Source organism: Nuphar pumila, chromosome 7 (genome assembly GCF_984573655.1).
Source record: "Nuphar pumila chromosome 7, dmNupPumi1.hap1.1, whole genome shotgun sequence".
Lineage (NCBI taxonomy): Eukaryota > Viridiplantae > Streptophyta > Magnoliopsida > Nymphaeales > Nymphaeaceae > Nuphar > Nuphar pumila.
The window spans coordinates 115831600-115859549 of NC_143255.1; the positions used below are offsets into that span (position 1 = coordinate 115831600).

General features: G+C 37.9%; 1 protein-coding gene across 2 annotated transcripts; it reads right to left on the reverse strand.

Annotated features, from left to right (window-relative positions):
• Nucleotides 1-1074: 1074 nt before the first annotated feature.
• Nucleotides 1075-27649, reverse strand: LOC149833065 (Pyridoxamine 5'-phosphate oxidase family protein). Of its 2 annotated transcripts, none has more exons than XR_016433145.1 (7): nt 27511-27649; nt 27375-27424; nt 27241-27298; nt 27119-27151; nt 26844-26943; nt 1615-1782; nt 1075-1417 (listed from the first exon to the last, which is right to left on the reverse strand). XR_016433145.1 is itself a non-coding variant. In XM_090012694.1 (7 exons), exons 1-7 carry the CDS (start codon nt 27601-27603, stop codon nt 1316-1318), a joined length of 600 nt encoding a protein of 199 aa, XP_089868820.1. In that variant the 5' UTR covers nt 27604-27649; the 3' UTR covers nt 1075-1315. The 2 variants fall into 2 exon arrangements, 1 of the variants encoding a protein (XP_089868820.1); XM_090012694.1 differs by having other exon boundaries at nt 26848-26943.
• Between the last annotated feature and the right edge of the window lie 301 nt (nt 27650-27950).

Here is a 27950-nt window from a genome sequence, read left to right on the forward strand (position 1 = left end):
TGAAACATGACAAAGCTCATAGATCAAAAAGCCAGTTTACGGTGCAGAAAAAGTAAGCATTTCCTGGGCAACCGTGTCAATTTAAAGTATGTTTGGCATCACTTGAGAACATGACATGTTTGGACTATACCAACGGGGGCTCCGCTTGTGCGGTAGGAGCAGCTAGTGCACGTTACCTTGTGTTGGGACGTTGCAGGTTCTAAACCCCATGGTATAGTTGTATAACTGGTAGGGGTCTGCCTAACCCCAGCTTGCCTTTCAAAAAAAAAAATGACGTGTTTGGACTACATGTACTTGGCCATGAATCATGATCCACGTGACACTAAACACACAAAACCATAACACTGTAATTTGGAGCCCCAATGAGGAAGTTGACAACTTTTCTCTCAAAAAAGAGAGGAAATTGACAAATTACAAATATAATGACCGACTAGTAGGGGACAACAAAAATATTGATCCTCTCAGACCTCCAAAACAAAATGAAAATGCCACTCAAACAGATGATGACCATGATACCAACAATTATCTTCCGGCAGAACTACCCACTTTCTGCTAAGTCCAAACATAGACAGGAAAAACAACAGCTCCAAGCAAAAAATCTTTACCAAGTACCACTAAATGATTCATATGGAGCAAAAGTGAGACCATGATCCAAACATGGCAACAGAAAGAGAGGAATCCATGTACATAAGTTAGGGCTGGTAAACAAACCAAGCAGCTCATGGCTCAGCTCGGTTTGGCTTGTTCCGAGCTCATTCATGATTGGGTCTTTGCATGTATTCATTACGTTATCAGTTCACATCTTACTGTGGGCTTCTCACAAAAATGAATTTTTATAAAAATGGGCCAGCTTGGGGTTCGGTTTGTCTGGGAGATCGTGGGAGCCAGCCATAACATGGCATAGGACTGGAAGCAATCTGTAAGGATGATCTAATGTCGCCATCTCCATTGCCTCTTGTACGTTACTTCTCCTTGATGTCTCATTTTCAGAGACTTGGATGGGACACAAGTTCCGAGTTGATCGTAGGGTATTGTAAGATCAACATTTTACAATTGTTGCATTGGATGTTTAGAGATCACACAAATAGCATACTGAAATAAACAATATCTACAAGTGTCAATATATTTCATTTCAAACAATGGTAAGAAATGAAACTGAGATGTTTTAGACTTGAGTACATATTGTATGTATCAACCGTCAGATGCATCATGTCCATGATCAATTAAAATGACAAAAAGGTACACTTAAAGCACACAAATGTCCATGACATGCATTCATGGCAGATTCAAGAAGTCTGGCTCCCATTGCTGAAAATTATGGGTTCATCTTCTCCTGGATCCATTGACGCACCTCATCATTGTTAGGATTGACAGTGAACAGCACTCTCTCATTTCTCTTCAAATTTAAGTAATCAACCTGAAAATATAGGCATATTTTTCTGAAAAAAGATTAGTATTCATCTGACAATGAGTAAGGCTCAAAGGCTTTAATTGAACAATTTATTTTGCATGTACATGGCATTTTCTCATGGAGAATAAGTATAGCACCTCCATGAAATCCTTGTGAAATGAAAATACTACTAAAACTAAAAGAAAACATTAGGAAGGTCAAACCTGCTCAGGGTCTAGTACCAAAAGACAAAATGTATCAACAGGGCCAGCAGATGGCTCTAGCGTGTACTCCTTGGGTGCTTCAGAATATATATATGGACGACCAGGATCAAGCCCCAAGTACTGTAATCTGGACTTTAGGGAACTATCAAACCAAGCCTTTTCCCTTAGCTAAAAAATGAACAGTAAAGGGTTTAGACATCAGGGTATTAAAAAAAAGAGAGTTTAAGTAGCTAAATTGAGCAGAAAAATGTTCCTAATAAGCAAAAATTCAAATTGGCAAGCTTTAGTATTCTCACTTGATATCGTGAACATAAGCACTGAAAAAACAATTCAAGAGAAAGCTTTCTATTGATGAAAAGCAGACAAGATGATGATTTTTTTCATCCATATATCCCCAAATATAGCTATTTTCATTGACTGCAATCTTGTGGCAGATTGCTTTTATATTACTTCCCATACTAACATCACTACCCAAGCCTGCAAGTAGCTTAACTCTTTCCACCATTCATTCCATACCAGATACACCCATGAACATTATCTATTAGTCAAATCAAGAGTTCTAATTATATCTTTTTCACACCTAATGGGTGTCATCATGCACATGATGTGCATCCAAATAAACAGCTTTGTACTGGCATAGAAAAGGGACACCTGCTACCTGAATCTTTTGCATCAACCATCATCTTTTATTCATTTAGGCACTATCATAGTGAATGATTCCTTACTACAGATTTTTGTTTCTACAAAAAATGTAATCAGCTGTAGCCAGAAATATAGTGTCATCTAGATTGCTTGGATTGTCTATAATGATTCATGATGAGGTTAGACCATGTAGAATTATCGGCTTGTCAAGAGACATACCTGACCTTTTAATATAAAAGTGTACTGTCAAGAGACATACCTGACCTTTTAATACAAAAGTGTACATATCCATGTCAAGAGAATTATGAAGATCATAACATCTAAATCCATTTTGGGTTTCTCCGTATCCGAGGAAAACACAAGGAATTGCAAGATGAGACAATTTGTCATTTTTATTAGTAACAAAGCATTTACATCTAAAAGTTTCTAGTCTAGAAAAATCAGGACAGATTTTATAAAGTTTTTCAAGAGAGATAATGTTTTGAAGCTTTACAGAGGGAATACGATTTACGAGATAAACAACGGTAAGGGAGGCTTCAATCCAAAATTCCTTGGGGACATTTTTTGAAATGAGAAGGGTTCTAGTAGTTTGTATAATAGGCCTATGTTTTATTTCAGCTAAGCCATTTTGTTGAGGGGTATAAGCACAAGATCTTTGTTGAACAATTTCATTTAGTTCCAAATATGTTTTGAAATCATTTTACATAAACTCTCCCCGAATCAGAGCGAAAAATAGTTATATTAGATTTAAATAGATTTTTGACTAAGTTACGAAAGGATGTAAAAATTTCAAATACTTAATGTTTGTGCCTAAAAAAGTAAATCCAAGTGTAACGAGAATCATCATCAACAAAGATAACCATCCTTAGATCAAAAATTTCATTACAAAATTTACTCAAACGAGGTATATTAGACAATTTAGATATGCTAGGAGGACCTAACCTTTGATGCCACAACATAATATCCAAATCATGTACATTATAACGAAAAATATTTTTAGGAATTATTAATCAATCCGTGTAGTAGAGATCTCCTTCTCTATAGCCTTCCCTAATCCGCATCCCAGACTGGAGATCCTACACCAAACATTGGTCCGATGAAAAGAAGATTCTACAACCAAGATCGACAATTTGAGAAACGGAAAGAAGATTTAAAATGAGTTTTGGGACAAATCTATTTTTTGGTATAGAAAAAATTGAAGAAGTTTTAAAGTCATCAAACCCTTTTATGTCAAGAGATGAACTATCGACGGTGAAAACATTTGAAAAGTAAATGATCATTGGGGGGGGCATATGAAAAGAAGCATCGGAGTCCAAGAGACAATTTTTTTTACCTGAAACGGAAGAAGATACCGCAACTTCCGTGACGGAAGAAAATGAGCCTTTGAGAAGCGGTTGTAGAGCCTCCACTAATTGGGACAACATGGTTTCAACGGATTTGGAATCTCCATTGGTTTCATTCTTATCCTCATACGATGCATCTATGCTTGCCCACAAAGCTTTGATCTTAGCGGCAAATTGATTCTCAACCATGGCACAAATGATCTTAAAGATTTCAAAAAATCACTTTTATTTTTCATAAAATATATTCATGTAAACCTTGTATAATCATCTATGAAAGTCACGAAATAGAATGATCCTTCTTTTGACACAACAAGAGAAGGATCCCATACATCTGAATGTACCAAATTAAAAGGACTTTCTCAGGTACAGTAAGGAAGTGAAGAAGCCAATCTTGATCTCATTCCTATGACAGCTGATCGGGGATAACAACAACAAAACTTAGAGTTACCATCTTCTTCTTTTGCGTCTTCTCAGATAAGTAAAAGTTCTAGACATTTTCTACTTCTGTCTCGTTTTGTGTCCTATGAGTCTTTTGCTCCACATCACCATGCTTTCTTAGCCTTAATTTATTCCTATGTTTCCTAAGTCCTATGCAAAGTTAGCAGGAAAGGAATGACAAAGAGTCATAGTTGATGAAATGAATGCACTTGAAAGAATGCAGGCATGGAAGCTAATAAAACCTCCTCTAAAGAAAAATATCATTGGCAGCAAATGGGTGTACAAGGTAAAGACAAGGGCAGATGGATCAATGGAGAGGTATAAAGCCAAATTGGTAGCTAAGGGGTACACTCAGCGTTTTGGAATTGATTTTGCAGAAAGTTTTGCTCCTATGGATCATATGACCAAAATTCGTACACGGCTAGCAGTAGCTGCCATGCAATAGTGGGATCTTTGTATGTTAGATGTCAAGAATCCACTCTTAAATGGGGATTGACAAGAAGAAGTGTATATGGAATTACCACAAGGATACTCAAATCCGAAAGGCAGAGTGTGCAGGCTTCACAGGGCTCTATATGGTCTCAAACAAGCACCTTGAGCTTTGTTTGAGAAGTTCAATTCAGCAGTGAGGTCACTTGGTTTTGAGCACAGTCATCATAATCCTGCTTTGTTTGTGTCTTCCTCTGATCTTGGAAGATGTATATTACTTCTTTATGTAGATGATATGGTTCTCACTGTAGATGATATAAAGAAGATTGAAGAGACCAAAAAGAAGCTGGCAAATATGTTTAAGATGAAAGACTTGGGGCGGTTGAAGTATTTTTTTGGGCTTGAGATAGCCTACTCTCCTAGGGGACTGTACTTATCCCAACATAAGTATGCTACATTATTTAGTTGTGTAAGCAAGATTGACAGATGATTCCAAACAAGTAAATTCCCTCATGAAGGCAAACTTAAAGATGTGGGCAACTAATGGTGTTGAACTAAAGGGTCCTGTAGTATATAGATAGTTAGTCGAGAGCCTTATATATTTGACTATATCCAGATCAGATATAACTCATGCAGTTTATGTAGTGAGACAATTTATGAATGCTCTTAGATTGGTTAACTTAATAGTCGTGTCAGGATCATCAGGTATGTCAGAGATTCTATGCACTATGACATGTTTTTCTCATCTTAGTTTGCCAAAGAGTTAAAAGCCTTTTGTGATGCTGATTTTGGAGGTTCTACTAGAGATTGACTTTTCACTATGGGGTTTTGTGTTTTTCTTGAAAACTCCCTAATTTCGTGGAAGAGCAAGAAGTAGCAAAGAGTTGCATTGTCCATTGCAAAATCCGAATACAGAGCAATGACTCAAGTTGTGGTTGAGATTGTTTGGATTTGACGGTTATTAATTAAAGGAATTGAGAATTTCATGTGAAAAGAAAACTTAGCTATATTGCCAGTGCTATTCATATTGCAAAGAATCTAGAGTTTCATGAGCGCACTAAACACATTGAAATAGACTGTCATTACACAATAAGGGCTTATGAAGATGAGATTATAGCTTTGGAGCATGTTAGCTCAAAGAATCAGATTGCAGATGTATTTACAAAAAGTCTTTCTCCTTTGCATTTTAGTTCTTTCCTTTCCATACTTTGAATGATTCCTTTACATCCTTCCAAGTTTGAAGGGGAGTATTGAAAGTCTATATACTATAGTGTATCATAGAGTTATGAAAAGTAACTTATTAGGCTAATATGTGCATAACCTATAATGAAGGGGTATACTAGTCTTTTCATCTATTTTCCTTTTTGATGTCTAAATGGGATCGACCCTTGTATTGTATTAAAGAGCTCTCATTCACGATATGAAGACAGAACATTTGTTCTCTCCTTTGGTTTGTTGTACCTCCTCTAACCCTAGCTTCTATCCTTCTTCTTATTATATTCAACACCCATAAGAGGTATTTATTTGTATTTTTTGCTCTTTCATTACATGGTATCAGAGCCTTGGTACTCCTTGATTGCTCTTTGTATTTGAAGATAGCGTGGTGGACCATGAAGATCATAGGAGTGTTGGTTTGTTGCTTCGGGAAGTGTGCCATCAACAATCTTCATCTTTTTCTCTTCTCCCTCTTATTTTCTCTTTCTCTCTTATATTCTCTTTTCTTCCATGGCCAACAAGGAAGTTGTAACCGTTCTCATCAAATTCGATGGACCAACTACAACATGTGAGCCACTGAGGTGGAGAAAATATTAGTAGGGAAATAATTGTGACATTTGGTTGATGGTTCCACTCCGAAACCTCAACCTACTCTTACTAAAGTTGTAGTGGGAGAAGATGGAACGTCGAAAGAAGGGACCCTTAAAGGAAATGAGAGAGATAAAGCTCTCTTAGATTACCAAAATAGCTATAAAGCATGAGAAGTAGGCCATGCTAAAGTGCCCTTAGGGCTGGTAAACGAAGCAAACAACTCGTGGCTCGACTCGATTTGGCTCGTTCTAAGCTCGTTCATGTTCGATTCGTTTAAATGGTGAACCGAGCACAAGCTTGTTCGTTATATATAGTTGAGTCGAGTACGAATAAGGGGTGTTTGTCTTGGCTTGGCTCGTATAGGCTCGTTTAGTTAGCTTATATAGAATTATATATAATATGTATTCAAAAAACATGTCAGCTCAGCTGGGTGGTTGGGTATACTTGTGTCCAGCAAGTTAGGGGTTCCATTCTCACTATGAACCCTTTGATAAAAAATATTTTTTTATTTAGGCGAGCCATCTCGGGATTGGCTCATTTGGCTCGGCACCATACAAGTTGAGCTCGGCTCAGCTTTCACAAGCCATACGAGCCGAGCCCGAACACTATATGGTTGTAAACAAGTCGAGCCCGAATAGCCTCAATTCAGTTTGTTCAGTTCGTTTACCAGCCCTACCTTCACTCTTCATGTAAAGCATGTGTTAGAACCATGTGAGAACATCTTGGAATTTGAAATAGCGGATGAGGCTTGGACTTTTATCAAGCAAACATATACTCAAAGAGATGCCATTCACAAATGAAAAATATGTAACAAGATCAATAAATGCACCCAAGGTGAGAAAAGTGTGTGAGTATTATGGATCCTTAAAAATGCTTTGGGATCAAATGGCTAAATTAGAATCTATTTGGGACACACCCAAGGATGCTCGTTTAAGAAAGAAACAAATCTTAGAAGAACAAGTTTTTCAATTTATGCAAGGCCTAAAAATTTGAACATGTGAGGGTCACCATTGTTAAATTGTAATCCATAAGATAATGTATTTTATAATATATATTTTATATGTATAAAAGAAGATACATAGAATTTCAGCAAGGAGTTGTCTCCTTAAGCTTATAAACACTATGCATTTATTGCACTTCTTTTGTGGTGTAAAGCTTATAAACATTGTGCATTTATTGCATTTCTTTTGTGGTGTAAAGCTTATAAACACTGCATTTATTTTGTGTCTTGAGTATTTGAATTATCAAGTTATTTGAAAACTTGATTGTTTGCAAGGATTCTTTACATGGTATCAAAGTATTGGTTGGAGAAAGAAAGATTGTGTGGATTCTCAAATTTTCGGGTGCCTCGAAAAGTGTGCCCTTGATTTTTTTGTGATTGGAGTGGATCCGCTTGTTCATCCAATATTTTAGAAGACTCTTCTATCAAGAAAGGTCTAAAAATCCTTTGTAGTACGTATTCTTTTTCATCATCTCTCCTCTCTAATGGGTGAAAAATACTCATTTTTCTCTCGGTTTCAAACTCAATGGATCCAACTATCACATTTGAGCCGGAAACATAAAGGCTCATATTAAAGGAAAAGGGCTTTGGGGTTATGTCCAAGGTTCGATTCCCGAACCGGAGCCAAAGATAACATTGATGGAGAAAGGAGAAATAAAAATCCTTGAAGACTACACAAAAAAGCATGAAGAATGGGAGATGAGAAATTTTAAAATCCTCTCATGGATTTTCTCATCCGTAGAAACAATAATTAACGCCAATATTATCAAGTTTAAGAAAGCTTCTCAAGCGTGAGAGTACCTTGAGAAGATGTACACCTCTAGGGACTTGTCCTATAAATATTACCTTCAAAAGAGGGCGCTAACTCTTCATCAAGGAGAAATGACTATAAGGGAGTATTTTGTCGAACTCTCTTCTATTTGGGATGAACTTGCTATGCTCGAACCCAAGTGGAGTGGAGAAGTCATAGAACTTCGTCATAAACAATTGGAAGAAGATAGATTTTTTAATTTTTTAAATGGGCTTAGACCTGAATTCGAACAAATCCGGTCTTCTCTTTTATCCGCTTTCACTTCCCCATCTCTTAAAGATGTAATTACTAAACTAAATGGGGAGGAGACTCGTATGGGTATAAGCAAAAACAACCCAAGTGTTCTAGTTACACCTTTCAATAATGAAGGAAATGAAGGAGTTAATGTCGTCTCTGGGGAGCAACTTAAGGACTTACAAGCCTCCTCACTTCAAGAATCAAAACTCAAGTGGTCAAGGAGGGAAGAAGGATTATAGCAAGCTTTTATGTCATTTTTGTAAGGAACCGGGGCATATCAAGCCTATTTGCCCAAAGTGGAAAAGTTACTTGCCATGGCTACCACATCCCAACCTCAAAAGGAAGAGTGTTTGTCATCTTTAAATAGAGCTCTTTCATTGCAACAAATCGTAGATGCACTTCAACCTCTTCTAAAAGGGGCTATTTCCAGAGTCGTCATGTCAACCTCTTCTCCTCCCGGTAAGACCTCTTGACTTTTAGATTCGGGTGCTTCTTTTCACATGACCTCAAGTTTTAGTTCTTTTTCCGAATACTCAAAAAATCGCTCTCTATCTTTTATTTCAACCGCAGATAGAACATCTCTTGAAGTAAAAGGAATAGGAAATTTTAAAAAACAAGGGTTCTTTATTCCAAAAATTAGATTTATACCCAAATTAAACTTAAATTTGTTTTCCGTTTCTCAACTCTCGGATTATGGGTGTGATATAAAATTTTCATCTAACAAATGTTGGATACAGGATCGCTGATCCAGGAGATTGATTGGGGAAGGCTCTAGGAAGGGTGATCTATACTATATCGATTCTCTTCAAATTCGAAAGAACTCATTTTGTAATGTTGTCCAATAAAAGGATATTAATGTGTGGCATAAGAGACTTGGACATCCAAATATTGCAAAAATTTCTCATTTACCTTTTATTAAAAGTCTATGCAAAAGTGATTTCATTTGTAACGACTGTATTCTTGGAAAAATGAAAAAATTGCCTTTTTGTCAAAGATTTATGTTTACAACAAGACCTTTTGAAATTATTTATTTGGATGTATGAGGACCGGCACCCGTCCTATCAAATGGAGGCTTTGCATATTATGTCATTTTTTTTGATGACTACACGAGGTATTGTTGGATTTATTTTCTTAAACACAAATATGAAGTTTTCGCAATTTTTAAAACCTATCATATGATGATTAAAAATCAATTTAATGGGAATCTAAAAATTTTTAGAACTGACTCTGGTGGAGAATACCTTTCAAGTGAATCAAAAAATTATCTTGAAAGTCATGGTATTCTTCACCAAAGATCTTGTCTGAAAACCCCTCAACAAAATGGATTAACCGAAAGGAAGCATAGACATATAATAGAGACAACTCGAACATTACTTGTTTCTCAAAACATCCCAAAAGGTTTTTGAGCTGAAGCGACTTTAGCATCTGTCTATCTTATAAATCGGCTACCTTCTAAAAACTTGAACAATATATCGTTTTTTGAAAAATTGTATACCAAAGAACCCGACTATAGTCGGTTGAGATTTTTTTGTTGTAAATGATTTGTTCTTACTGACAAGAATGACAAGCTTTCACCAAAAGCCATTGCCTGCGCTTTTCTTAGATATTCTGAAACCCAAAAAGGGTTTCGTTGTTATGATATTAAGAATGACAAGCTATATGTTTCTAGAAATGTGAGTTTTCTGGAAAATGTTAATGGTTTTGAAAGGAGTGAACCCTTTGAAGAAAACATGGATTACTCTTTTTTATTTGAAATGTTAGAACATGATGATGATAGTGATCATAGTGATGACGATTTCATTCATAATGACGTCAATGACAAAGAAAATGACTCTTCCCATCCACCTATCTCCAACATAGAAATGAAGGAGCATTGAGAGATCCTATAACATATACCCATAGAGATAGAAACAGTTTTAGGAGTGCAATTGAAAAATTCAGTGAACCTAGTGGGTCCAATTCAACAAATGATGAAAACCTACGAAGATTTGAGAGAAGTAGAAAGATGCCTTCATATATATGTACATGTATCTTCTTTTATACGTATAAAATATATATTATAAAATACATTGTCTTATGGATTACAATTTAACAACCATTACTCATTGTGAGAAAGATGAGCCTGTACCTCTTCATGAAGTTTTGGCCGAAGTATGTATAGAAGAGACTTGTTTAAAGACCATGACCGAGTCCAAAGAATCCAAAGATAATGTATTGGTTGTCCAAAGACCCGGTGCCAACACTAACACTTACATGCCTGCTCACTTTACAAGACCCAACTTTGGTAGGCAATGTAATGATCAATGAGGAAAAAAGATCATATGCCATAATTGTGGAAAACTGGGGCACATTAAGCCAAATTTAAAGGAAATGATAACTCTGGTGGTGAGTACATTAGCTATGTGTTTGAAAGATTCCTGCAAGAGAGGGGTGTGGTTCACCAAAAGTCATGTCCTTCCTTGTACTCTTGAGCAAAATGGTGTAGCTGAGAGGTAAAATAGGTACATCTTGGAAACAATAAGATATCTTCTGCTTGGTAGAGAAGTACCCAAAGTACTTTGGGCAGATGCAGTTCAATTGAGCATTTATCAGATAAATCGTATGCCCTTCGGAATACTTAAAGGCATATCTCCTTTTCATAGCTATATGAAAAAGTTTCAAACTATGATATGTTGAAAGTGTTTGGTTGTGTATGTTTTGTTTTGCTAGATGACACATTGAAATAGATTGCCATTATACAAGAAGGGCTTATAAAGATTACATTATAGCTTTGGAGTATGTCAGCTCAAGGAATCAGATAGCAGATGCGTTTACAAAAAGTCTTTCTCCTTTGTATTTCAGTTCTTTCCTTTTCAAACTTAGAATGATTCCCATACATCCTTCCAAGTTTGAAGAGGGGTATTGAAAATATATGTAATATAAAGTAGTATAAACATGCGTATAGTAAGTTTATAAATTTATTATGTACATGCCCTATTAGGAAGGGAGTATACTTGTCTTTTATCTTTTCTTTTGATGTACTCTAAAGGGGATCAACCCTTTTTAATATGTACGAGAAAGTTCTCTCAAAGGAGTACACAATAATGAATTTTTTTTCTCCTTTTATTTGTTGTCTCTCCTCTAACCCTAACCTCTTTCCTCTTATTTCTCACACTGTTTAACATCTATTAAGTTTGATGGAAATAACTATAACTCATGGGCCACAACCATCAAAAGAATCCTAATCGAAAAAGGCTTGTGGGAATATGTTGATCGTTCCTCTATGGAACCACAACATATTCTCACAAAGACTTTTAGCAAAAATGATGAAACTACTAAAGAAGAGGTCCTTAAAGGAGAAGAGAAAAACAAGTCTCTTTTGAACTATAAGAAAGCTATGAAAGAATGAAAGATTGGATATGCAAAAATCCTTTCCTTATTTACGGAAAGTACGAGTAAGGACATATGTGAGACCATATTAGAATTTTAAAGAGTCGATGAAGCTTGACACTTTATTAAACAAACATATACTCAAAGTGATGCCGCATATAGATGGGAGTTGCAAGACAAAATTCACACTTGCAAGCAAGGAAAAAAGAGCGTAAGAGAGTTTTATGGGACTCTTAAAAGGTTGTGGGATCAAATAGAAAAAATGAAACCTATTTGAGAAACCCAAAAAAATGCCCAACAAAGAAAGAAAGAAAGAAATTGTGAATGAACAACAACAACAACAACAACAACAACTACGCCTTCATCCCAAAACAATTGGGGTCAGCGATATGAACCAAAAAAGAAATTCATTTTGGGTCTTCCACATGAATCCTTTTCCTCCAATCATTTCTATCCAACGCCATGTCCTCGGTGAGGTTCAAAGCATTCATATCCTTTCCTATCATCTCCATCCAAGTCTTCCTAGGCCTACCCCGACCTCTTTTAACTAATATATTTTCCCATTTCTCCAACCTTCTAACTGGAGCATCATTAGGCCTTCGCCGAATATGTCCAAACCACCGTAAACGATTCTCTCGCATCTTATTTTCAATGGGTGCAACACCTACCTTCTTACGTATCTCTTCGTTCCGAATCTTATCTTTTATTGTATTTCCACACATCCATCTAAGCATCCGCATCTCAGCTACACTCATTTTTTGAATATGATGTCTCTTGGCAGCCCAACATTCCGTACCATATAGTAAAGCGGGTCTAATAGTCGTCCTATAAAACTTTCCCTTCAACCGCAATGGCATTCTACGATCGCACAGCACTCCAGTAGCACTTTTCCATTTCATCCACCCAACCTTTATCCTATGATTTACATCTCCATCAATTTCTCCATACTTTTGAATGATGGATCCCAAATATTTGAAATAATCATTCACCGGTATATCTTGCTCACCAAGCTTCACTACACTCCCATCACTACTTCGTTGCTTACTAAACCGACATTCCATATATTCAGTCTTACTCTTACTCAACTTAAAACCTCTAGCTTCCAATGTCTGTCTCCATAATTCTAACTTAGCATTAACCCCAGCTCTAGACTCATCAATCAAAACAATATCATCAGCAAACAACATACACCACGGTACATTTTCTTGAATTGATCTCGTAAGCTCATCCATCACTATCGCAAATAGGAAAGGGCTTAAAGCAGATCCTTGATGTAACCCAACCGTTATCGGAAAATTGGTTGTCACCCCTCCACAAGTGCGGACATTGGTTACTACTCCTTCATACATATCTTTAATTATACTAATGTACTTGAGAGAAACACCTTTCTTCATCATTGTCCACCAGAGAACGTCCCTAGGTACTCTATCGTATGCCTTCTCTAAATCAATAAAAACCATATGCAAATCTTTGTTCCTCTCTCTATATCTTTCAATAAGTTGTCTAAGAAGATGTATAGCTTCCATAGTTGATCTTCCAGGCATAAAACCAAATTGATTATCCGATATCATGACAACCTTCCTCAACCTAGACTCAATCACCCTCTCCCAAAGTTTCATAGTATGACTCATGAGTTTTATACCACGATAGTTTGTGCAATCTTGTATATCACCCTTATTCTTATATAAAGGCACCAAAGTACTCTTCCTCCACTCATTAGGCATCTTATTTGTTCGCCAAATCAAGTTAAAAAGATTTGTCAACCATTCTAAACCTTTATCTCCCAAGCATTTCCAAGCCTCGATAGGTATACCATCTGGGCCAACTGCCCTTCTTGATTTCATTTTCTTCAAAGCCTCTGCAATTTCTTTCTTTTGAATCTTGCGCATGAAGTCACGATTTATCTCATGAAAAGGAATGGAGAAGTCTCCAAGATCTTGAGCATGCCTATCATTAAATAGCTTATCAAAATAATCTTTCCATCTCTCCTTAATCTCCTCATCTTTGACTAAAACCCTTTGCGTTTCATCTTTGATACATCTAACCATACCCAAATCCTTCGATTTCCTATCTCTCATCTTTGCAAGCCTATAAATATCCTTCTCGCCTTCTTTGGTATCCAACTTGTCATAAACCTCCTTATATACCTTAGCCCTCGCGTTTCGAACAACTTTTTTAGCTTCCTTCTTTGCTATCATATACTTCTCCAAATTCTCATTATCACGACTCTTACTTAGATTTCTATAACACTCTCTTTTAACCTTAATAGCTAATTTGACATCCTCGTTCCACCATGATGTATCCTTACCTAGTGGTGCACCGCCTTTAGACTCACCCAATACCTCCTTAGCTACTTTTCTCATACCACCCGCTATCTTATTCCACATTGATTCTGAATCCTCCTCGAGACACCAATCAACTTCCTTAACTACCTGCTCTACAAACATTCCTTGTTTAGCTCCTTTCAGTGCCCACCACTTAATTCTAGGATCTATCCTATGTCTATCCCTTTTGCGGCATTGTCTAATTCTAAGATCTAAAATTAAGACTCTATGTTGTGTAGCTACACTTTCTCCTGGTATAACCTTACAATCGATGCAACAACCCCTATCTCTCTTTCTAAGTAGGAAAAAATCTATCTGACTCGTATTAACCCCACTTTTAAATGTTACTAGGTGAGACTCCCTCTTCCTAAACCAAGTGTTTGCTAAGATCATATCATAGGACAAACAAAAATCTAAAATCCTTTCTCCACTTTCATTTCTTTCTCCTATACCATAGCCTCCATGGATATTCTCAAATCCATCCCTACTAATGCCTACATGTCCATTAAGGTCACCGCCGATGAAAAGCTTTTCTCCATAGGATGTCTCTTGCACTACTCCATCTAAATCTTTCCAAAATTGATGCTTAATGGAATCATCTAAACCTACTTGAGGTGCATAAACACTAATAATATTAATAATATCCGTACCTAATACTAATTTAATAAGTAAAATTCTATCACCCTTCCTACGGACCTCAACTACATTATCTATAAACTGACGACTCATAACAATCCCTACTCTATTCCTATTCCTATTTATTCCTGTATACCAAATCTTATATCCCCAAGGTTCTATCACTTTAGCTTTCTCACCTACCCATTTGGTCTCTTGAAGACATAAAATATCAATCTTTCTCCTACACATAACATCTACTAACTCTACCAACTTACCAGTTAAAGACCCTATGTTCCAAGTGGCTAATCTAATTTTATGGTCTTGGACTAACTTCTTTACCCCCACCCGTCCAACAAAGTGAGGGAACCCTTGCCTATTTGACACCACACCCGGGCGCCGGTGTGACGCGTCGCTTCTGGGCGACGACCTAGCAACCCTTGCACATTTATCACTGCCTTCGGGCCTAGAGAGTACAGCGCGTCGCTCAGTAGGGAACGCCCCAACGAAATTCTCATATTGGTTCATTTTCATAGGATATGACAAAGAAATTGTGAATGAACAATTTTTTAAATTTATGAGAGGTCTACGACCCAAATTTGAAGAAATGAGGAGTAACATCCTCCATATAAAGCAAGACGAACTTCCACCTATTCATGAAGTTTTGGATCAAGTTTACATGGAAGAAACGAAGTTAAAATCCCCAACCCAATCAAAAGAGTTCAAGGATAATGTTCTAGCCGTTTGAAGACCAGGTGCTAATTCTCATACATATGTCTCCACACTTCTACAAAAAACAACAATTTTAGAAAACTTTGGTCTTATGAAGAAAAAAGAGATGGAAAGAAAAAATTTGTTACAATTTTGGGGAACCGGGACATATCAAACCATATTCGAAATTTAAAGCTAAAGAGGAGAGGGAAATCGCTTTGGTTGGTACTTTTCAAGTTGACAAGGAAAGTTCAAGTAAATCCATAGGGAACAAGTCACTATCTCAATTGATGAAAGCCTTGCAACTTCTCTTCAAAGGTTCCTCCACAACTAGTGCCGCCGTCCCCACTTCATCACCCCTTGGTATGACTCATTGAGTTTTAGACTATGGTGCTTTATTTCATATGACTTATAACAGTTCCATGTTTGCCGACCATATTATCGATTCAAGTAGGAAGAATGCTTTTAGTGCAGATGAAACTTCTTTTGAAGTCAAAGGAATTGAAAATTTTGAAAAATCTCCAAATTTTTGTATTATAAAAACAAAAATTATTCTAAAACTTAATTTAAACTTACTTTCGGTTTCTCAAGTCACCGATCAAGGTTGTAGTGTTTCCTTCACATCTGACCAATGCTCAATACATGATCTCCAGTCAGGGAAGCAGATTGGGGAAGAACATAGACAAGGTGATCTCTACTACATGGATCAGTTAATTATTCAAAAGAAACCACTTTGTCTCAATATACAAAAATTGGATTTGATTTTGTGGCATCAAAGACTAGGTCATCCTAGTATTGCTAAACGGTCAAATGTATCTCATTTAAGAAAAAATTGTAATAAAAAAATTTAATGTTCTGACTGCATACTTGCAAAGATGAAATCCATTCCTTATCAAGAGAAGACCTTTTTTGCTTCGAAACCATTTTGTAAATATAAGGGTATTGTGGTCATTGTACCAGGGCTACCTGAAGCGCCATAGCATATGGGGAAGCGTGCTTTCCCAAGCACTTTTTGAAAGCGTGAAACGTGGTGCTTTCGAAATGTGAGGGGAAGCGCCAAAAAAATTTGTAAAGCATGCTTCTCCCTCGCTTCCTAGGTTGCTTCTAAGATGATTCTTGATTCGCTTCTGAGTCGTCCTGCGCTTCCCGCTTTCTAAAATTTTGGAAGTGCCTCGCTTTCCGCTTCCGCTTCTCGAATCGCTTCCCCGACTGGCAACTTTGCATTGTATACATTGTACATTTTTTTTATTTTAATTTTTTCTTTTATTTGTATTTTTATAAATCCTAAATTAGGGTTGGGCTTAATGGTCTTTTGACCATAGAGCCGTTGGGATCTCCCAACGACTACATTTCTAGTCTTTGGGGAGATCCCAACAACTCCCTCTTGGTTCCCTTGTGTATATAAAGGGGTTCAAACAACACATCATGTAATGTTTTTGCTTAGAGCATTTTAGTGAATACAAATCCTATTTTCTATGTTTGTTATGTGCCCTTAAGTGGGTAATCTGTGTGGATTTGTGTTTATGTAATTGACTCATAAGTAAGGGTGGCAAAACCTGACCCAACCCGCCAACCCGACTCTTAGGCGGGTTCGGGTTTGGAAAAAATGAACCCGTTTAATAAACGGGTCGACCCGCCTAACCCGTTTATTAAACGGGTCGGGTTCGTGTTAGGGGTATGCCAACCCGACCCGCAAACCTGAGAACCCGTTTACCCGACCCAACCCATTTATTAAATGGGTTGGCGGGTCGTGTCGGGTTACCCGTTTATTAAACGGGCCGGGTTCGTGTTTGCCACATCCGACCCGTTTAATAAATGGGTCGGGTTCGGGTTGAGGTATGCTGACCCGCCAACACGACATGATTGCCACCCCTACTCATAAGTGGTCATTGTGATTGTGTATGTCAATAAGTGACATTTTTGTATTTCATTACAGTTTTACCTTATTTTTGTTTGTAAGCTTTAAGGTTAAGCTACCGTGAGTTGGGAAAGTCCACGTTTCACAAGAGGTGTGAAACGGTTGTATTGGTTACTAGCACCGTTAAGCTAGTGAAACTATTAGATTAAGTGTGAGGCTAAGAGGACGTAGGTCGGGATTGGTCGAACCTCTATAAATTTGGTGTCTTGAATTATCTTCTTATTTCTATCAATAGCAATATCTCTTGTGTGAAGCAAAAAGTTTTAAAACCCAATTCACCCCGTTCTTGGGTGTAGAGTCCCAACACACCGTCCATGGTGTCAGTCCAAGCTCATGTCCACACCACCATCGGGCTTGGCTTGTTGACTTGCATGTGTCCACCACTGTTCGGACCACTATCACAGTTCACACGTGCCCTGTCCATCCCTCCATTCATGCCACACACCGACAATGCCCTTGCGTACGAGCCGCAAAGCTAGTTATCAAGCAGCAATGGCAGACTGTTGCACCCGCAACCTCCCACGGCTGTGCATATATGTTTTTGCTTAGATGCAGATTTTTTTTTTTTTAAAAGAAAAAAAAACGTATCTTTCATTCAATAGTTAGGTCTAATCTCTCACTTAGAGAGATTAGACACTCCTTATTTACAATAATGCCCCTGTCACATATGAGTAGTTACTAAACTACCCATATGTGACGACTACTTCTTAACATATATATATATATATATATATAGAGAGAGAGAGAGGGGCGGGGGGGCGTGTTGGCGGAAGTGGGCAGGCAGAGAATCTTTAATGGGAAATGGAGGATTTATGAAATGGCTTGGAGAAGACATATTTTAGAAATGAGAAATAAAAGAAAAAGAAGTGGGTGGAGGAGGGAAAGACTGATTTTTATTGTAAAGTATAAATTTGTTTTTCCCAATAATTACAATGATAAAATCAAGAACTTGAGTGAAAATAGGAACCACCAGATTTGGAACTAACCTCAAGTATGTTTCGATTAACCATAAAATGAACTAGGTATGCAGTTGAATTACAAGAATTTTTGGGTATGATTTTGTGGTTTTGTAAATAACCCATCTCTATATATATAGTAGACCACATATCAGACATGTAAAGTGTTTGATGACGGTTGGATGACTATTCGCCGCTGAACTGTGTGATCAGCAGCAGAAAAAATGTTGTTTTTTAAAAAAAATGTCTTTAGCGGCAGGCAGAACCGCCACTAAAGACCCTGGGCGGAAACACCCTTCAGAGCTTAAGGGTGTTTTCTGCCCAGGGTCTTTAGCAGCGGTTCCTCCCACTGCTAAAGACAAAAAAAAGCAAAAAAAGGCAGGATCGGACACACAGCGGGCGTCCGACCCTGCGAGGATTGGGTGTTTGATGATACGTGTTTTCATATATATATATATATATATATATATATATATAAACACACACATACATGCCTGCACAGAACAGAAAACAGAATCACACGTGAAAATATATCAGACTCATTGAATTGAAAAATAAACCCAGTGACGGTCTTCATAATTTAACCATGCAAACCAAGGAATGCTCAGGATTGTCACATCTCAATCCATAAGGCCCCATTTGATTGTAGGACAAAGTTTTGGAAGAAGGTAGAACTTCGCCAAAATGGTGGGACAAACATGGAAAAAAAATTTAACTTGAACTTTTTAGACAGTCTTGGCTCATTTATCCGGAATAAAAAAGTCAGATGTAGGGACACGTAATTTTTTTCCATAAATTTTTTATCCCACTTGGTTTTTCTTCCAAATATTTTTGCAAAATGCAAAAGGAACCCAAACGAAACAAAATCTTCTACAGGAAACTTGAAATGCTAATTGCATAAATTGATTTCAATAATAATCACTCAGCTAAAACATACTAATGATAACACAAAAATAAAGGAAAGTTGAAGAATAAAATCTTCATGCGCTTAAAAGTTTCCTCACTTAGAAATCTCCCTAGGATCCTCATAACACCTATTGAGACCACAGATGTTCTAATGCCTTCTTTTCTCCATCACTAATTCCCAAATCAAATAAAAACAAAAGTCTAGAACACTTTGAAAGACATTATTGCATTATATCACATGTTATGGGGGGCTGTAATAATTGTGAAATGCATCTTGAACCTTAGTAGTCAAAAGTGCTACTAGGGCCTAGGCGGAAGACCAACAAAAGGATTAGTCGGCCTAGGCGAGACCAAAAATATAAAACATCAAGAAAAGCAAGAATATTACTATAAATAGTTAAATTTAGTAACAAACATATGATTGTAGCTATGAATGAAATATAAGTGTGTAATTCAGTATAACATATCACAAAATTTGTAAAATTGCATAACAGTGAAGAAAAAGAAAGAAATGAATGGGACAAAAGAAGAAGAAGAAAAAAAGTTCAACCATATCCTTGCGGCCTGTATGGAGACAACTTAGTCACCACCTAGGTGGCTTAGGCAGGAAAACAGGGTCATACTGCAGGTTCTCATGAGCCTAGGTGCAGGCGATGGTCCTGTGCCTAGCCCGCCTAGGCAGCACCTAGATTCCGCTTTTGACAACTAAGTCGTCAACTGATGATTTACTAGTGCTTAATTAAATTTAGGAACACAGGTATTGAGGTTAACAGTAATTCAATTCAGAAAAATGGCCTATTCTCTAGATCCTTTGCAATTTTGAACATGGGCATGACTTTGTAACTGTAATTTGACTGTGTTCTAGTAACATAAGTGCAAAGGAACGTGCTTTGACCTTTCAAGCTCGTCTGTTCAATTCCTTCATTCTGTGCGGGGACTTGGGTTTATGTCATTCGTTCTGTACAATAGACCAGTAAAATTACAGAAAGAGCCCATTTTATTAATCCTTGCACATGAGTTGAACTTGCTAGTTCAAGTTCAGTTTATTAAGCTTTGCACAAGTTTGTAACACCAGGCTTGAGTTCAGTTTGAGTTCTAAAGAAGCTTAAATAGCCAACCTTAATCTTGGTTTAATAATTGGTTAAGACTTTCTTTTTCTTGATAATTTAAAAGGATAGAAATGATACCCTCGTTAAAAGTTTGAGTTCACTTAATTTAGAAAACGAGCTTGGTTTTGAGCTTGAGCTCAGCTTGTAAAGCTATGAACTCAAAACTTTTTTTCGAGTTGGATTCAAGTTGGTTCACAAGCTACTTGGTTTTGTTGTACGTGTTAGATTTATTATCTGCAACTCAAAGAGCTCCAACAACTTGAGCATCAGAGTTCAAACTAATTAGTGCATACATGCCTACTGTTCAAGAAGAGAAGAGATGACCCGAACCCTAGGTAGAGAGAGAGAGAGAGAGAGAGAGAAGGGGAGAGAGACGGCTGTGAGAATAGAACTCGATAACTTAATTAATTAGGGCTTCTCTCTATATTAAATAGAGAGAGGCAAAACAGGAAATTACATCTAAGTCCTTATGAGGACAGAATTTCAGAAAACCTCTAATATAAAATAACTTAAACAAAGAACCACCCATTCTCAACACTCCCCCTCAAGCTGGAGCATAGATATCAATCATGCTCAGCTTGTCACAACACTTTGAAAAATTTGGCCTAGCAAGAGGCTTTGTAAACATATCTGCAACTTGGTCTTCCGACTTTAGGTATTTGGTAGTGATATGACCAGCTTGAATCATATCTCTTACATAGTGGCAATCAACCTCAATGTGCTTTGTTCTCTCATGAAAGACATGATTGTTTGCTATATATGTTGTTGCTTTGTTATCGCACATCATAGTCATTGGAGAGGGGACCTTCACCTGGAGGTCATGAAGGACAGTGCAAACCCACATCAATTCAGCAGTTGTTTGGGCCATAGCCCGATATTCTGATTCTGCACTCGACCTGGAAACCACATTTTGTTTCTTACTTCTCCATGAAATCAAGTTGTCTCCCAAAAACACACAGAATCCTGTGGTAGACTTTCTATCTACTACAGATCTAGCATAGTCAGCATCAGAATAGGCTACTATCTCCAGAGTTTCACCTTTCCTGAACAATAACCCCTTTCCAGGAGAGGATTTTAGATATCTGAGAATCATTATGGCTGCATTCCAATGTACCTCAGTTGGTTTGTCCATAAACTGGCTAACTTTGCTTACTGCTAAAGCAATATCCGGTCTGGTCACAGTTACATATAATAACTTCCCTACTAGGGAGCGATAGCTTTTACTATCAACTGGTTTTGACCCTTCTTCAAACAACTGAACTTTATGGTCCATGGGAATATTTGCTGGTTTAGCTCCCAACATGCTTGTTTCCTTTAATAAGTCAAGAACATACTTCCGTTGAGACAAAACCATCCCTTCACGGCTTCTAGCAACTTCTATACCCAGAAAATACCTGAGTGAACCAAGGTCTTTTGTAACAAAGTGTTTTTGAAGATGAGCCTTTGTGGCTTCAATAGCTTTCACATCATCTCCTGTAAGAATGATGTCATCCACATATACCACCATAACAATTATGCCAGAGCTAGTTTTCTTTATAAAAAGTGTATGATCTGTTGTTGATCTATTAAAGCCAAAGTTGGACATCACTTCAAACAACTTTTGAAACCATGCACGGGGACTTTGTTTCAAGCCATAAATCGTCTTTCTCAATCTGCACACCTTCTGACACTCCCCCTCAACCTCGAATCCTGGAGGTTGTTGCATGTAAACGGTCTCAGATAGATCCTCATATCGAAATGCATTTTTCACATCTAATTGACACAAGCTCCAACCATGCTGAACAGCTACTGAGAGAACAAGACGGATGGTACTCATCCGTGCAACAGGAGAAAAAGTTTCAAAGAAGTCAATTCCATATGTCTGAGTATACTCTTTCGCGACTAATCTGGCCTTGTACCTTTCAATAGAACCATCAGATTTGTACTTTATTGTATATACCCATTTACATCCAACAATGTCAGCATCTGCTGGGGAATCAACTAGATCCCAGGTATGCTGAGATACCAAAGCTGTCATTTCTTCTTGCATAGCCAGCTTCCAGCGATTATCAAGTGCTGCCTGTTGGTAGTTCAGAGGAATGGTTTCAGCAGACAAGGCTGAAATAAAAGACTTCATCTGATGTCCAATTCTGGCATGGGAGACAAAATGAGATATGGGATATAAGGTGCATTGTCGTGTCCCCTTTCGTAGAGCAATAGGCCTGCTATCATCCTCCTGAAGATCACTATTGTCAGTAGAACTTACCTCAGGAGAAGAAGAAGATGAAGGCTCTTGCGGAAGTGGAGCTCTACGCATATATACCAATGGAGGATTATTAAATCTAGAAAAGGATGAAGTCTGGTTCGATAAGGAGGGCACAGATTCCAAAGGAAAAGGAGATATAGGTAATGGAAAAGACTCAGTTGAATCAACCTGCAGCGGGGAACCAGAACTAGAGTAATATGAAGAGGATTCCAGGAAAGATACATCCGCACTGACATACTCTCAGCGAGAAATAGGATCATAACATCGATAGCCCTTTTGATTTTTTGGATAACCGATAAATATGCATTTTGTAGCTTGAGCGGCTAATTTATCACGGTCAGGGCCAAGTTTGTGTACAAAACAAACACATCCAAATATTTTTGGTGAGAAAGAAAAAAGTGGGGCATTAGGTTTTAGGATATGTAATGGAATTTGATCACCTACAAAAGACGAAGGCATGCGGTTGATCAAATAGCAAGCAGTGGTAATCGCATCACCCCAGTATAACGCAGGAACATTGGATTGAATCATAATGGTCCTGGCAACATCAAGGAGGTGCCGATGTTTTCGCTCAGCCACCCCATTTTGTTGAGATGAATAGGCACAGGAAGTTTGGGGTTGGATGCCATGATCTTGGTAAAATTGAAACAGACCTTTTGATTTAAACTCGAGAGCATTATCAGTGCGAACAATCTTGACAATAGATTCAAACTGAGTTTTTATTTCAAGAATGAGGGATTTGATAAGACTTGGAACTTCAGATCGTTCTTTTATTAAAAATACCCATGATAACTTAGAGAAATCATCAACAATAACAAGATAATAACGACACTGAGTCCTAGTAGGAATCTTACTAGGACCCCATACATCTGCGTGAAGAAGTTCAAAAACTTTATTACTAGACTGACTCTGACTCGAAGGGAACGAACTTCGATGATGCTTGCCCAACTGACATGCTTCACACTGAAATGATGTGGTGGAAGGAATCTGAGGAAATACCGACCGAAGCTTGGACAATGAAGGATGACCAAGTCGACGATGCCACTGAACAGGACTGAATGAATGTTCCACTACAGCATGAACAAAACCCATTGGATGATGTAGGTAGTAAATTCCATTTTCTTCATAGCCTCCACCAATCTTCTTCCCCGTCAGCAAATCCTGAAAATGACAACCCATTGGATCAAATATTACTCTACAGTTTTGTTCTTTTATAAGGCAACTAACAGAAAGTAAACTTTGAGGAAAGTTTGGAGCATGAAGAGCATTTTTCAACTGTAATGAGGAGGATATAGAAATATTTCCCTGACCAACAACCGGGGAGGAGCTCCCATCGGCTAATGAGACTCCAAGCTGAGCCTTAATTTCCTTTAGATCTGAAAAAACACGTGAATTTCCACACAAATGTCTGAATGCACCAGAGTCAATAACCCACTTACTATCAGTCGGATGAAGATGATTTCCGGTTGAATAGGCAACACCATCTACAGGAGGGGTGGAACTCAAAGGTCGAAGAGCGATCAATTCATCATATTCCGCACGACTAAGGGTGATACTGCTTTCATTTGTAGTGATATTCTCTTGTACATTTGTTGCCTCGATAGTAGTAACATTTGCTTTAGAAGTATATGACTTTGATGAAGAAGAGGTTGGCCGACCATGCTTATCCCAGCAACGATCTTCTAAATGTCCAGATTTTCCACAGAATGTACATTGAAGCTTTCCTCTGCCTCCCATACCACGTCCTCGTCCTCGTCCTCTGATATTCTGAATATTTCCACGCCCATAACTAGATGAAACAACAAGAGCAGATGACTGAGTCACAGACTGAGATTGTGGCAGAGAGATCACAAGTCTACTCAGACGATTGTAAGCATCAGCAAGAGTGGGAACATCTGATCCAGTCAACATTTGAACTTTTGCAACAGAAAAATCTGAAGAAAGACCTGTAAGAAAACGAGCAACCATGGTTTGTTCTTGATGATCCTTTTGCTTCGAGCAACAAAGGGGCCTGTGAGCATTAAGTCTTTCAAACACAGCTTTGACAGAGGCATAGTACTGGGCCAAGGTCTGATCTCCCTGTTGCAAATTATATATTTCTTGTTCGACTTGCAGGATACGACTCACATTTGTTTCTTGAGAGTATGTATCACGAAGATTGTCCCACATCAATTTGGATGTATTATAGTAGATCAATCCATCTGCAATATGGGGTTCAACACTATTCATGATCCATGACATAACTATGTCATTATCTTCATCCCAAGTAACATATTTTCCCAATTTCTCAGTGGGTTCGCCTTCCAACAAAATATGTTTTCGACGATGTCCAGATACCGACATCATAAAAGTTCTGGACCACCTGTCATAGTTGGTTTCATTCAACCTTACGGAAGAGCCATACGAGAAGGGGTTGGCAAATGCTTTATATTCTCCAATATGTTCTAATTTGGAATCACATTTTGACGTTTCAGCCATACTAACAAAATATTTCTGTTTCAGCAGAGATAAAAATCTGGACAGGTTTCAAGCAACCTAGCAGTTGTTCACAAAAAAGGAACCACGACAGAAAGGAACAGCAGCCCACAAAAGGAGAATTTTCCACGACAGGATTGGACAGCACCGCAGGAATCAAGCCTGCAATTTCCACGACAGTATTGGACAGTAGCCCAGACACATAACAATCAAGCATTAGCCAGAACCAACAACCAGCACCTATATTCAACACAGACTCCTTCAGGAAAAAAAAAATTCACAGAAACATGATGATCTTCAACATAGCAGAGAAAAACAAGGTTGTTGTTTCCACTACAGAGCTTCTGATGCTGAAACTAATCACGACAGCATGAAAAACCAATAACGACATCATGAAGAATCACGGCGGATGTGGGTTTGATGCTGAATTCACGACAATAGTTGCAATCACGCCAAAAAATAATAACGACAGCATGAAGAATCACGGCACAGCATGCTGAAATCACGACAGCAGTTGCTGAAATCATATGGACAGATGTTGTAAATCACGACAGCCACAAATAGGAAGTTCCTTTCTTCAAAGGACAAAAACAGCCACGACAGGGACACGATGTTATGGCAGCAATCATAGCCATACGAAGATAGGATCTGTTATCAGCTGCTACACCCAGAAGTCACGGCATATGAAACTAAAAAAAAATTACGATTGCAGACCTGAGGGCTCACTTCCACGATGCTCTTTAGGTCTGATAACATATCTAGGCCAGATCTGTCATCAGATCTCAGCAAAAATTTAATCCACACCTGGTTCGAGTACTTGATGTTTGGTGTAGATCACGCTTTTGAGATCAGATCGATCACGCTCCTGAGATCAGATCGATCACGCTCCTGAGATCGCCAGCTCTGATACCATGTTCAAGAAGAGAAGAGATGACCCGAACCCTAGGTAGAGAGAGAGAGAGAGAAAAAGAGAGAGGGAGAGAGAGAAGGGGAGAGAGACGGTTGTGAGAATAGAACTCGATAACTTAATTAATTAGGGCTTCTCTCTATATTAAATAGAGAGAGGCAAAACAGGAAATTACATCTAAGTCCTTATGAGGACAGAATTTCAGAAAACCTCTAATATAAAATAACTTAAACAAAGAACCACCTATTCTCAACACCTACTAACACATTTAGTCCTATGTTCTTCACTGAATTCTACATATCAGAATAACTAGTTATCAGATGAAAATCAGCAGATTTTGATGATGTGCAGTGCAGATCTGTTTCCAAGCTTTAGCCTACCGCTTATCTCCCTCTCATTATCTTAATGTGGTTAGTTTGCTTTCCAATAAAGTTCATTTAGGTTTAGGACACACAGAATTAATCTGATCTGCACAATGTCAATTAACACATCTGATATGTGCTGATTAAAGCTCTTCATGACTTGTTCCCATCAGCTTTATCACATTCTAACCATTGGCAGGAATTCTGTTTCCAACATTATTCTTTATTTATCCCATTAACTGAAATTCTTCAAATAGATATATGAATAAATTTAATTGAACTGACCCATATGAGAGCAGACATAGATCTGATATTGATTATCCCAAATTTCACAGCCAACTGGCAAAACCTCATTGTGAACAAAAGGTCCACCAAACAAGAGGCATTTTAGACAATTTTGTGAATAGAAGTCAGATAACGATCCACCTAAGTGGAAGCAAGACCATTTATCAATGCCATCAGCAATCATGAAGATACACCTCATCACATAAAGCATTACAATTTCCATAAAAATTCAGTGGTTGCAAATGAACGAAAAGCTTAGACATGATGATCCACCAATTCTAGTGAAACCACTAATATCAAAAGGAACCAAGAAATCGAAAGCCAGAAATATTGATAATTACCCACATGCAGCTTTACAGGATCAGCATTCAAAGCATCAATCATCTCAATTTTCCCATTGATCCGGAATTGCTCCCAAGTGTCCGTAAAGTACCAGCATATCTAACAAGGCACAATAAAAACTTCACGCAGGCAAGACATAATCCCAAACTAAAGGAATTAATTGAAAAAGAAAGAAAATAGAAATATGCAAGAAACACAAAACACTGCAAACACAGGTTGAAGTATACAATCCCAACATAAAGAATTTAGTTTATCTAGTAATGAAAGAGACTACCTCCCCAAATGGGCAGCGTTTAAGATCATCAACCTGCATGACAAAACTCAAATTAGATAAACTTCCTTCTGACAAATTCGAAGACAAAAAAAAATGATAAAGGAAGTTCCTCAATCACCAACCTTATGACTCCTGGAATCAGTGTAGATTTCGATCTTGTGTGACCCTTCATGAAATCCTCTGCAAATCAAACAATCCCCAAACTGAAGAAATACGGTTGCATTGATAATCAACATCAAATAGTCCAAATGGGTACCTGAAAACAACGGTCCTGTTGGCAGGTCTACCGTTACAACCAACTGTAGCCTGATGTTTACACACACCCATCACCAAAAGCCCACCAAAATTTCAAACAAACATATGGTTTTGTGTGTAGGAAAAGATGATGGTACCAATTGGAAGAAGGAGGAGTGCTTGAGGTGGGCGTTGGATTGCAGTGCGTCCAATAGCAGTTGCTTCCACGAGGAGTTTGGCACCACCGCCATTTGGTTAGAGACCAAAATCTATGGAACTCAAAGACTTCAAAATTAGAATAAAATAGCGGCCTACCCGCCTACGCATGTTTAATCCGCGGCGCTCGTGTAATAGGGATGCAAACGGATCGGATACTCGGGTCGAATGAGACGAGAGATTCAAAGAGTAGATCCCAATGGCATTTGATGATTTAGGGTTGGATTCAGATCCGAAATATATATGTAAGACTAGATCTAATGAAAAAAAAAGATTAAAAACAAGCGCTTTGAAGTTGTGTTTAAGTGCCACAGATCGCTCAACCAGAGTTTCCATGGACACGCGCGGATCAAGGCATGAAGCCCGCACCTGATCGAACCTC